This window comes from Artemia sp. Qi Xiang Cuo, chromosome 3 (assembly GCF_049724085.1).
Source record: "Artemia sp. Qi Xiang Cuo chromosome 3, ASM4972408v1, whole genome shotgun sequence".
Classification (NCBI taxonomy): domain Eukaryota; kingdom Metazoa; phylum Arthropoda; class Branchiopoda; order Anostraca; family Artemiidae; genus Artemia; species Artemia sp. Qi Xiang Cuo.
In genome coordinates this window covers 28,599,767-28,613,611 of record NC_142796.1, presented here as the reverse complement: position 1 = coordinate 28,613,611, position 13,845 = coordinate 28,599,767, and the positions used below count along the sequence as shown (strand labels likewise).

The 13,845-nt window shown below is 36.0% G+C and overlaps 1 protein-coding gene across 1 annotated transcript in view; it reads right to left on the bottom strand.

The window, feature by feature from the left end:
* ND-75 (NADH dehydrogenase (ubiquinone) 75 kDa subunit) overlaps positions 1-13,845 on the bottom strand; it is an 80,073-nt gene that overhangs the window by 23,425 nt on the left and 42,803 nt on the right. Inside the window, 1 exon segment of the mRNA XM_089085704.1 lies at positions 3,055-3,336. Within this exon segment, the coding sequence (XP_088941830.1) occupies positions 3,055-3,336 (282 nt within the window).

The window sequence follows — 13,845 nt, the reverse complement described above, 5'->3', positions numbered from 1 at the left end:
ATCTAAATAGACTAAAATTACTGGAATCAAATAGTTTGTGATAATAAAGTGTAGTTAAGGAGCGATGCGTTCTAATCGTAACCTATAATCTAAAAAAGGAGTGTTGATAGCCATATATTAGTCAAATGAATTCAATTTTTTTTTATGGTGATTCAGAATATGCAGTGCTAATTGAGTTTAAAATTACCAGCCAGAAGCTACGACTCTGAGAAAACATCTCAATTTTCCAAAAAGGGGTAATATCCCTAGAGAGAGGATGAATCCTAAAGAAATTACACGATTAATTTCAGCATATAAGAAAGCCTTTTTACAGAGGTTTGAAGTCCCTGTTAATGGAAAGTTCTGTTGTTTTTTGTTTTTTTTTTTGTTTTTTTTACGAGAGGGATACTGCAAGTTTATTTTTTTTTCCCAATAGGCGATTATATCAAAAAAAGGTCCTAGAGCCTCGGGAAAGGTCTCAATCGAATAGAAATTTAAAGTTCTAGTACCCTTTTTAAGCAACAAAAGAGGTCAGATAACAGCAAAGTGGTGTTTTCTGCAATCTTTTGGTGGAAAACAACAATTTTGGCCTAAAGAGGTCCGAAATACTATTAATAAAAACTCAGAGATAGCAAATCGATTTATAATTGTCGAAAAAATATAGAGTGAGTTTACCAACTTAAGAGGCTGTAATGCTACGGGTTAAAACAGTAATATTTTATAAAGCATGAAAGATTCCATTCATATGCTTACCTGGACACAAGGAGGATACATGAGCAAGGGGGGGGGGGGGCTCATGAGTACCAGGAAATTTCCCGGGGGAGAGAGGAGTGCTAAAATGAGCTTTGTTTTTACAAAGACTTAAAAGTGAGCATTTTTCTTTTTTGTTTTTGCACATTTCCATAATGTTCATGTCCCCCATAGAAGGAAGAGGAGAGTTAATTGCCTAATCCCTCTTTTGCTGGAGGACCTTGGGAACGTCCCTATAAAACTAACTTGTTTGAAGGAATCCCAATGAAAGCCGTGGAAACGATGTCCCTGAAATTAGTTCTTGATACTACGGAGCCACCCGCTCCTAAGAAATATTGGAAAGGGTGGTCTTTTTCACGGATAATTATCATTCTAGGTGCACTGTTGAATGAACATTAAACTGGAATGCATAAAAAGGGAGTTGAAGGAGGGATTGGTAGCCTTCCTTGCATATAAGACAGTCTATGATCAAACAGATAATAGTAACAATCTGTACAGCAACCCTTCACAATTGACAGCAAAACTAAAAGTTCCTGATTACAATATAGCTGATTACAATATATGAAAAAAAAAAAAAAAAATCAAGGATTTACGCTGATTGTAAATATGCAAAATTTTAAAAATTATATAGTGGAGTTAAGTAATTATGAGAAAGTTACTCACCAAAAGGTATTAAGAAGCAAAAATTTGCATCATTGTAGAAAATTTTACAATAGAGTTAAGCAAGTATACGAGCCCTACACCTAGTATCTAAAAAATATTAAATTTCTATTTTTTTAGAAAAGAATTGTTACGCACGCACATTTGCGTTTCCACCATGGGTGATTGGATTTGAACCTGTAGTCTTAATTATTGAAAGAGGGTTCACTCAATAAAAATTTAAAGATCTAGTACCCTTTTTGAATAATAAGAGATCATGTCACAGAAAAATATAAAATTCTTGCATTTTGAACAGTAAAACAGTAATTTCGGCCACAACATGCCAGAATTCTTATCGAGCAAAGATTCAGAGAACAATTGAAACGGTATTTATGTAGCCTCTTAGTCTTAGAGGTCATTCTGCTGTGCCGTACACAGCTCGTCTCTAACCATACATGCAGTTCATAAAAAATATCGTAACTATAGACCATTAATCAAATAAAACTAACATTACAGAGGATGTTCACCAATGGTATCTTTTATGACGAGGGGGTTGGATGCACCTAAAGAATCTAAGAGACGTTTAAGGTCCTTACTTTCGAGCCTTCTATGAATGGTATTTCAGATAAATTGAATTTATATTCAAATGATTAGATTTAACTTCTGACCTCCCTCACTCTTGATAAAATAGAGGATGAGGTAAGCATTATGGGTTTTGAGGGAATAAAAACTGTCCTATCATTTCGGAGACAGTAGTTTATTTCGGAATGACTTTATTTCCAAAATCAAAGACTGCAAAATCTAAATTAGCTCTTTTTCTCGAAGGATTTTTCCGTAAAAGCGAAACTTAGATGCGAAGAGTGGATGGCCGTGCCCTACTCATATTTAGGATAACCTTGAATATAGTATTAAAACGAACAGAAAAAAAAAACATACGAAACTAAAGCGCGATGTTGGAACTTAAAACAAGCCGAAACTATTCCATTTACCAGGAGAACTTCCCACTATTCAACCCCTCGTTTTAAGTCAAAGTTCTTGTACTGCTTTACTGAAAACATTTATGGATGCAACAAATGTAGTTAATGGACGATTGCAAGTGTTTTTCACCAGTAGCAGACTGAAAATACAATTTTTATATCCAACTATGCATAAACAAGCACTTCCATTCTTGAGGCATTGTTGACTTTTTAACCCATTTCAACTGACTATGTGCTGGTCCGTCATTCTCTCTGACCCTCTCCTAAAGAGGAAAGGGCCTCCTTATATACACCATAATTTCTGCCCGTTTTAAGTTTAATTGTCACTCTTTACTTTTATTTGAAGGAAGTTCTTTTTTTTATTTAATTACTGTTGAAAATCCGGCAAGAACCACTCCCTAATATCACCAGATAAAAATTAACTACTGATGACAAGTATTATTAGTATATTGCTCATTTTTGCTAAATACTATAATCAAGGCATCGAAATTATGACCATAAAGTAGGCAAGGTGCACTTTTTACCAACCATACGAATCTTTATCATATAATTATTTATTTTTTAATTTTGCATCTACTTATATGATTACTCCTATATGCTACGTATACACGACGGCTATTAAGCAGTGAAAAATTTATTTTGCTTTTAAGCGTATTTTTTTGTTCTGAAATAAATATACTCAATATAATGGAAACAGTGAAATACTTACCGCATATTCATATGAGAGGTCTACTTTTGGTCCAAATAAAGCAACATCAATTTCATTTTGGACCCATGCCTTCCTTATGCGAGCGTTGAATAAAGGAGCCTCAAATCTGGGATTTGCTCCAATTAAAACTACCAGGTCAGCTTCTTCAACGCCAGCTATTCTGGAATTGAGGAGATAATTCGACCTCAAGTCAGTACCTGCACCGTCCATGGGGAAAGCTTCTTCGGTGCAAAGAGTCTCGGAGTTTAGTCTGTTGAGTAAATCTTTCAAGCTGATCAAGGCCTCAAAAAGAAACAAACAGATTGACGCAACTAAAAAACTCGCCTTCAATTAGATTTTCTAAAGTGTGGCCTCGGATTAAGAACTATAGCCAAAATCATTGTTAGAAACATGCACATTTTCTTCACTATAGTCTATATTGCAGCACTGACATAATTGAGATTGAGATCTTATAAAACTAGCTTTATATTTATTACTAATTTAGACGTCCTTAATATTTATCAGTGACAACAAAAATAAGAACTTTGTCCGAAAAAGTAAATCATAGAGGCATGTTCACACCTGTAACTGCAGCCTCCGTGCATAATTACCTCAGTCTTTTTGTCTAAAGTAACTTGAAAGGAAGCTTTCAGGCATGTAACGAGCCTAAACCAGTGAAAAAGTTTAGGCGCAAAATTCATCTAGAAATATGACATGGAAATACTCGCTTCATCTTCCCCAATGTTCATTCAGTTATTAACATTTCCAATTAAATCAAACAGCTAAAAAAGTATCTTACTGTGCAGGGCCGCATCCAAGGGGGAGATTTCGTGTTGAAAATACTGGAAAAATCAGCAATTTACTGTTTTGAAACAATTATTTCGACTTTAAATATTTTTTTTTGGCTTAACAATAAAATCAGCAAGCCCTCCGCCCTCTCTTCCAAAAATTGTAAAATTCAAATTTTCATTTTTGGTTTTCTATGATGTTACCCTTCCCCTAAAAAAGGTTCTCTGATTTTCCTCATTACGATGCAAAAAAATTTATAAATTCTCACTTTAAAAGCCAATCGACTAATGCAATATTGTTTGTTTTCCGTCAAATAAATACATCTCTTGTTTCTCATTCTGAATGGGCTTTTAAAAGTGAAACCAAGGGTGATTGTATGAAAATGAACAAATCTGAGTTGTATAACCTTTAACGTCTCGCAATGCTTTGAGAACACAAAATAATTTTGCCGTACTTTGTTTTGTTCACTCATTCTTCCATTCAGTCAATACTCGTATCAAACAGTTCGTGGTACTGAACAGTAAGTACACGGCCCAATAGTAACCAAAACTGTCAAAAACTCTAAAACACGGAATTTTGCTAATAACGGATACATCAAAAGAACTGGCTATTTATACTGATTAATTAAAAAACTTTTTCCACAAAATAAGTTTTTCAAAGAAAAGTGAAGAACTCCATTAAGCCAAAAATGAGCAAAAATAAAATCAAATAATCTACCAAGCGTGAAACTACCACAAATCAGTATCGATAAATAAATGAAACCCAAAACAAACAGAAATTAACATGAGTAGGGCTCAAAACCCTTATGCCTTCCCAAGGCCAGAAAATAATTTGCACTTTACTGAAAAAATATAAATGTTTTTACTTTTATAACTTTAATAAATCAAACAATATTAAGATTTTGATTACTAAATATCAGTATATGTATATTAAACTGACAATGGACATTCATTTGTATTTTTTTTTTAATAAAGTGCAAGTTATGTTCAGCCCTTGGGAAGGCACAGGGGTTTTGAGCGCTACTCATATTAATATCTGCTCGTTTTGAGTTTGACTCGGTTATGTATTGTAGTTTCCGTTCGTTTTGGGTTTCATTTACTTATCGATGCTGATTTGTGGTAGTTTCACGCTTGGTAAATTATTTGATTTTATTTTTGCTCATTTTTGGTTTAATTGAGTTCTTTACTTTCCTTTGAATAAACTTATTTTGTGGAAAAAGTTTTTTTTAATTAATTTCTGTTTGTTTTATGTTGACATAGTCTTTTCAGGAAAAAAGAAAACAAATCTTTGAATCTTTTGCTATTTGTGTGCTGGAGAAAAATTTTCAGCAATTTTTAACATACACCCTTTTAAAAATCTGGACACAGATAACAGTGTTTAACTTAGTTTCCTACCACCTCTAGTTGACCTGAAATAGAAAACTTGAAACCATTCGCCAAAAAACTGTTTACTTTCGTTGATAGCTTGGATACACTTACGCTATTTTGATTTGGTAAAACTTTAAGAGCAGAAATAGCCCCGAAAGTTTGAACATAATACCCTTAGTCGTTCTTGGGATACTGCTGAGATGCCTTATTGGGAATTAGCATTAACGCAGTGGATTTTGATTTAATCTTAAGGCAACATTTAGTTTTTAAACATAATGGGCAAATGGGAGGGGGACTAGTTGCCCTCCAATCACTTTCGACTACCAAAAAGGGAATTAGCCCTTTCTATTTTCAATCGAATGAGCCCTTTTCAAAGTTCTTAAGACAACTCCTTCGATACGAAGTTCCCTGGTCTAAAAAAAAAAAAAAAAAAATAATAATACATTGTACCCACATCGATCTTTACTATAAGAATGTCAAGCCTTCCAATCACTTTCGACTATTAAAAAGGGCAATAGCCCTTTCAATTTCAAATCGAATGAGTCCTTTTTGAGTTTCTACGACAACGCTTTCTATAAACACCTTATATATCCCCAGGGTACAAATTACAACCCTTGCACTGAGGGTTGTGTGGGGGTTGTCATCCACAAAGACCTAATTTCCACAACTTTCAACTACGTTAAACAAAATGGCTATCTAAAAATTTTGATTGGGTATGTATGGGGAAATGGTGGGCGTGAGAGGGGCATTAGTTGCTCTCCAGTCACTTTCAACTATTAAAAAGGCACTAGCCCTTTCAATTTCCAATCGAATGAATCCTTTTGAAGTTTCTACGACAACGCTTTCAATAAAAACCTTATATGCCCCCCAGGGCATAACTTACAACCCTTGTCCTGAGGGCCGGGGGGAGGGGGTTGTCATCCTCAAAGACCTAACTTCAAGAACTTTTAACTACGTTGCAGAAAATCGCTATCTCAAAATTTTGATTAGACGTGTTTCGTGAAATGGTGGACGTGAGAGGAGGGTTACCCTCCAATCGTTTTCTACTATAAAAAAGAGCACTAGCTCTTTCAATTTCCAATCGAATGAGCCCTTTTTGAAGTTTCTACGAGAACACTTTCTATAAAAATCTTATATGTCCCAGAGCATAACTTAAAATTCTTGACATGAGGACTGTGAGGGGAATGTCATCCTCAAAGACATAATTTCCGGACCCTTCAACTACGTTGAACAAAATGACTATCTCAAAATTTTGATTGGATGTGTTTGGGGAAATGATGACCATGGAAAGGGATTTTAGCTGCTTTTCTATCACTTTTGACTATTAGAATAGACACAAGCCATTCCAATTCTCGATCGAATCAGCCTTTTTTCAAGTTACTATGACAATTCGTTTAATACGAAGTACCCTGGTCTAAGACCAAGAAACCAAAAAAAAAAAAAAATGTACAAACATCGTTCTTTATTTAGGCAGCGCTATTGCGCTGCCTATGATTTTGAATACAAAAAATTCGTTAAGTTTAATGTTACGCATCAAAAGCTACAAGTCTGAGAAAATTTGCCTGATTTTCGAAAATGTGAAAGTTTCTATTTTTTTCCAGATAAAAGATCTCGGATGCGTGTTTATTTATTTATTTTTTTTTTATTTGTTTCCTCAGTGGTGATCGTATCAACCTAATGGTCCTAGAAGGTCGGGGAGAGGAATCTTTCGAACGGAAAGTGCAAGTGCTAGTACCAATTTCAATTGACAAAAAATATTGAAGGGCAATTAGGCCCCTTCCTCCCCCCCCCAAAGTCATAAGGTCAAAATTTTTAGATGGCCATTTTGTTCAATATAGTTTAAAGATCCAATAAATTTGCCTCTGGAGACTACATGACCCCCCACAGCCCCTAAGACTGTAAGCTATGAAATTTGCCGATTGTTCACATATAGTATTTGTTATTGGGAAGTATAAGACATGTTTACTTCTTTTTTTGGGGGGGGGGAGGAGGGGATTTTCCATAGAATAAATTTTGCGTGTTGAGAAAAGTTTCTGGAGGTGAAATTTTATGTGGCGGGGGGAGGGGGAATTTGCCAGAGTTCCTATACGAAATTCTTTTTATTTGCCGTACTTTTTGTTTGGCGACTCAATCTTACATTTGCAGATATCCGGGGACATTGTCCGGGAGAAATTTTCAGCCAAGTTGGAATTGTCTGGGTGATTTTCTGTGAGGAGGGGGATTTTCCGCGGAAGATATTCTCCATGAGGAACTTCTGCAGGAGAATTTCCGGAATTTTTCTGAAATTCAGGAACTTTCCGTTGGTAGATGGGGAGATTTCCGGGAAAAATTTTCCACAGAGGAGGGGATTTCTGGCATGATTTGAAAACCAATCAAAAATACAAAAAAGTTTTTTTTTCAAATGAAAGTAGACTAAGGAGAATTTTCTAGGCAGAGTTGCCCGCTGGAAGTTTTCCGGGGATAATTTTCATAGAGGATGGATTTGTACGGAATGGGAAGGGGAATTTTACGCGGGAGAGGAGGATTTCCCGGCATTGTTTGAAAAACAATCAGAAATTTAATAAAAAAATAACTCTTTCAACTTAAAGTAAGGAGCAACATTAAAACGAACGAAAAATATTCCGTAGATGAGGGGAGCGGCTCCTTCCTCAATAGTACATTCTTTACGCTAAGTTTTGAGTTTTTGTCCCAATTCTCTCAGAACGACTGCTGAAACACCAAGGCCGTTTAATTCAAATAAGAAGCCCTTTTAGAGTACTAAAAAATTTACAGGGAAGAGCTAGGTATTGTGGAAGGAGCAGCTTTAAGTTTTAATCTTGCTCATTACTTTCAGTTCAAAAAACTTCCTTTTTTACTATTTAATATGGTACAAAGAAACAGGTCGAAGCTAGAAGATTGAAGATAAATATCAAAAAAAAAAAAAAAAAAAATTAAAAGCTTTCTTAAATTTTCTAAAGTTTTCTATAGAAAATTTCTAAAGCTTTTCTTAATTTGGTATTAAAAAAAAAAAAAAAAAAAAAAAAAAAAAAAAAAAAAAAAAAGTTGTCTAAACTGAAGTAAAGAGCAATATTAAAACGACCATAAACTGTTTCAAATAAGAGGGGAGCTGCCCCTTCCTCAACCCTCGCTCGTGCTCTAACGTTTTTCAGTCTTAGAAAAGCCTCTTATTCCAGTTAAACGGCCCTTGTGTTTCAGTAGCCGATCTTAAAGAATCGAGACAAAAAGACAAGCTTTAGCATAAAGAGCGACGGTTTAGGAAGGGGCAGCCCCAATCATATACGTTATAATTTCTGTTTGTTTTAAGTTTTAATGTTGTTCCTTACTTTCAGTAAAAGAAACTCAATTTTTTAAAATTTAATTTCTGATGGTTTTTCAAGTCATACAGGAAAATCCGACTCCCCTCTCTCTGAAAAATTTACCCTGGAAATCACCCCCCCCCCCTTAACGGAAAATTCCCCCCGTTCAAACCCCCGCTCCAGAATTATGGTTAAGTAATGATCAATCCATTCTTATCAATTGTCTACATTTGATTGCTGTTTTTTGCAGTTTATACCCCTCCCCCAGACCCAGTTCTTGAGTAGAACCCTGCTACTGATGTTGAATTTGAATTGAAACCATTTGATTTAGATATTTTTTTTTTTTTTTTTTTTTTTTTTTTTTTTTTTTTTACAAAACCGGCAAAACACCGAAACTCGTTTTTTTTTTGTCGTAATGCTAAAATATACAATAAAGTTAACAAACGACATGACACATTTAGGCTCAAAGTTCAGGAGTTTTAAAATTTATAAAAGTAGGAACGAGGCTTCGTTCATATCTCTCGTGTCACGTGGAAGATCGGGTTTAGTTTGGGGACAAGTCCCGCCGTTTGGCGAGGGAATCTAGGTCCGAATTAACAGCAAAAGGCGGGGGAGGGAGTGCAAAGTATATATTGGTAACTATAGTGTTTCAAAACGGAAAATCTGAACTTTTTATAGAGATTTTGACAGTGGTCAGATACAGTTTCAAGCTTAAAGTCCCAAGCAACCTCAGATAAGGAGACCTAGATTCCGTAGATGGAATCATTAAGGCTCTAAACTGAGTTCCCTTCACCGGTTCAGATTCCATAGGTTTAGACCGAAGTGTTATACAGGACAACAATACTTATTCTCAGCAATCTGTATTTCGTTATTTAAGATTCTACTCCAAAAGGAGCGCCTTAGCTCCGCCTTCGAGTTCAACTGAGATAGACCTTCGCAATCGCCTCGATTGACCAAAACAAACCCAGTTGACGTTAGCATTCTCTCTGAATCAGACCAAATTAAATAATGAGTGGTAGTGAGTTAGTGATTGGATTGTTGGACAATTTAGTCGATGAAGATTATGATCGTGAGAGATATGGCATGCACTATAAAACTCATTCGCGTCGCATAATACTCTCAAGTGTGAGTGATAGCGATCAAACAAATGGCTCTCGGAGCCCAGAGTTTCAAACTCGTGCTCGGTATGGCTCTCGGAGCCCTGAAATTAGTTCTAGGAAAGAAAAATCTTGCTCTCGGAGCCCCACAAAAATCCATGACACAAAGCGGAAGGCTTCTCCGGAAAAACACAAAGGTAAAAGATTAAAAGAAAACACGTCAAATAACGCTCTATTCAGAAAGATTTCTGACAAACGTTCTGGTACCAAACAGGGTCCTAAGATCCATAAGAAACTTGCCAAAGTTGCAAATAGAGTTTTTTCTGAGCCTTTGGAAATAGTGAAGCTAAAAGAGTTATTTGAGCACCACCCTAGGCCTACAAATACCGAAAAAATTGTTCCACCAAAGGTGAATAGTGAAATCTGGGCTATTCTCTCGTCACAGGCTAAACAGAGGGATACTAAGGCCCTTCAAGTGCAGCGGACAATTGCCCACTGAACATTTTGTGTTTTAGAGTAAGAAATTGCGATTCTTGAGATAGAAAATGATGATATTAAAGAAAAGGTTGTCAAAAACCTTAAATATTCAGGTAACATGCTTGGCCCCAACATTTACGATCTAATTTTAAAAAGACGTCATGCAATGAAAGTTGAATAGAGCCCAGATCCAACTGGATCATCAGATTTATGTGCCCCTGAAGTCACAGACAATGAGTATCTTTTCGGCAAAGATATTGCAAAAACAACGTCTAAAGCTAAATCCGTGGCGGATTTGAAAAAATCTTTTGGAAAACCAAAAAACGTGCAAGGGGGGCCCTGCCGTTATCGTCGATGGCAGACCGAGGCCCCCCGTCCAACGTATCGCAGAAAGAAGGGCCAGGACAGTCAAGAGGGGTCCCAATTCCAGAAATTCCAGAAAAGGGATCGCAAATAGCTGGTATGTACTATTTATCATACCCCGACCTTGATTTTTATGATTTTGTTGTTAATTTCAATAGACAGTCACAACATTTTGCTGATAACTTTAAAGCTGGGAGAATTAGTAAGTACATCTCAAAGTGGCAGTCAATAACCAGTGATTTGAATATTTTGAATATTGTGGCCTCAGGCTATAAGATTGAATTTGAGAAAACACCACTAAAAGCTTTGAAAACAAAAAACAAAAGTTTTACGTTTGAAGAAATAGAGGCTGTAAGAAAGGAAGTTGATATTTTATTGCATTAAGGTGTTATTGTTAAAGTACCCAAATTCAGAATAAAGAAAATACGTTGTATTTCTCTCGTTTTTACAGTCCCACAGAAAGATGGGTCTACCCGGTTTATTCTTAACCTTAAAAATTTAAATGAAAACCTTAAATATTACCATTTTAAAATGGAAAGTGTTCATTCTGTGGTTTTTTTGATGACAAAAAATTGTTATCTGGCCTCTATTTACGAAGTCGATTTTATTATTCATGCCCGGTTGATTTTGAAGATCAAATGTGGCTTTGTTTTAAAGTTGACCTTTGTTATGCTTTTACTTCAATGCCAAATGGCTTATCATCGGCCCCTAGGGTTCTTACGAAACTTATGAAACCTGTTATATCTCTGCTTCCGAGAAGAGGGTATTTGTCAGTTACGTATTTAAACGATTCTCTCCTTCTGGGAAGGTCATATTTAGAGTGTCAAAATAATGTCTATGAAACAGTGAAATTACTGTCAGAACTGTGGTTTTTGATCCACCCGGGAAAGTCAGTTCTCATTCCAAGCCAACAAATAGAATTTCTGGGCTTTTTGTTAGATTCGCGATCAATGCGTATTTTCCTGCCGGAAAGAAAAATTAAAAAAGTTATACATTTAGTTTCAAAAATTCTTAGTCAAAAATTGACTACGATTCAAGAATTGGCTGAAACTCTTGGCGTTCTTGTTTCAACATTTCCAGCAGTAGAATTAGGGCCTTTATATTACCGAAAAGCGGAATCGTTGAAAACTCAAGCATTAAGGTACGCGAAGGGTAATTTTGCGGCAAGGATAATTTTAACATCCGATGTAAATTTGGAACTACAATGGTGGTTGGATATTGACAATCATGCTTCTAAAGCAATTGAGTCTAGATCAATTGACAAATATTTGTGTAGTGATGCGTCGAAACTAGGTTGGGCACTCGTGGATGAATATTCCATGAAAACGGCCACAGGTGAATGGTCCTCAGAAGAGAAGAGATTTGATATCAATGTCTTAGAAACGAAGGCCGTCTATCTGGGATTAAAATGTTTTGCCCATGATATTAAAGGCATGCATGTTCGGCTGCGTTCTGACAATATAACCACAGTAGCTTATATAAATAAAATGGGAGGATCAAAATCTAAATTTTGTAATTATTTCGCAAATAAGGTCTGGCAGGTAGTACCGCAGGGCAAAGGATAGATATCTGCAGAACATGTGCCTGGGGTTGCTGATATTGTGGATAAGGCATCACGAAAATTTGATAATGAAAAGGAATGGAAATTGGATTCTGAAATATTTAATATTTTGAATTTTTTGGTATGTCAGTCAGTAGATATTGATTTGTTTGCGACTAGATTAAATTTTCAGATTAAAACATTTGGTTCTTGGAAACCAGATCCAGAATGTTTTTTCGTAGATGAATTTGCAATGAATTGGAAGCATTATTTCTTTTATGCATTCCCCTCATTCAGTTTACTTCTGAGGACCCTTCAGAAGGTGGAAACAGATCAGGCCACTGGTCTTTTGATCTTTCCGAATTGGACCACACAAGTATGGTATCCCTTACTATTAAAGCTTTTAATAGGAAGTCCAATATGTCTACCAAATGATAATTTTACTTTGTCTTTCCCACAGAAACCGACCTTGCACCATCCATTGTCCAAGACGTTACACCTAGCGGCTTGCGTCGTCTCCGGCAAGGGCTTCACCACCAAGGATATTCTCCCTCCACAGTCAATATTATCATGGATGGGTGGCGGGATTCAACTAAGCGCCAGTACAAAGTTTACATTGAAAAATTGATTGACTTTTGTGGAAGAAACACAATCCAGTCCTTGGAGGCAACTCGACCGGAAACTTTGACATTTATTAGGGTACTTTTTCACTCAGCTGTTGGATACAGTGCTATTAATACTGCGAGGAGTGCTTTATCGGCAATTCTACCAAGCCTTCAGTTAGGCAGTAATCACATCACCAAGAAGTTTATGAGAGGTGTCTTTAATAGAAGGCCTAGTCTACCCAAGATTTCAAGTATTTGGGATGTAAAATGTGTATTCGATCTCTTTAGACTGCCAGCTTGGGATATCGAAAATCTTCAATTACAGACACTAACACAAAAATTAGCAGTTTTATTGATTCTATCAGCTTGTGAAAGAGTTCAGTTTTTGGCCAGTTTATCACTTAGTAATATGGTACATAATGACGATGGAAGTTTTGATTTTCAAATCAATGTATTGTTAAAAACATCGAAACCGGGCAACCACAAATCAGTAGTTAAATTTTGACCTTTTCAAGAGTCGTCCCTGTGTCCGGCAACGCACCTTGCTTGTTATATTATAATCACATAATATCCAAATAGAAACGACGCACTTTTTCTTACATATCGTAAGCCTCATACTGCTGTGTCCAAGTCATCTATTTCTAGATGTATAAAAGAAGTTTTATTTCTTGCAGGTATAGATATCAGTGTTTATGGTGCTCATAGCACACGGTCTGCCTCAACGTCCCACCTTAAAGCAAGAGGAATTGATGTAGATCAAATCATAAAATAGGTAGGCTGGACAAATGCCAAAACGTTTGCAAGGTTTTATAATAAACCAATTGAAAGTGGTCAGCAGTTATCTGTCTTTTGAATATATTCACTGTAATTTGTTATGTTTGAAATATCTTCCTATAAATGAATTTTTGTACAACAGCCTGTTTTAATGTATAGGGCTATTATTCATCATTAGTGTTGGTATAGCTCATGCTGAACTTTAAAATCTCAGTTGAACTCGAAGGCGGAGCTAAGGCACTCCTTTTGGAGTAGAATTAATAAATTAAAAGAAAATTTACCAAGTTTTATGTTTTATTTTAATTATACTCAAAAGACGGAGCACCAGCATAGCTGAGAGTTCAACTGCCCTCCCAATTTCCCTTCCCGTTGAACTCTCAGCGTTTCATCATGAGCTTAACCACCGCATATTATAAAGACTTTAAAATACAGGGTTTGTTTTGGTCAATCGAGGCGATTGCGAAGGTCTATCTCAGTTGAACTCTCAGCTACGCTGGCGCTCCT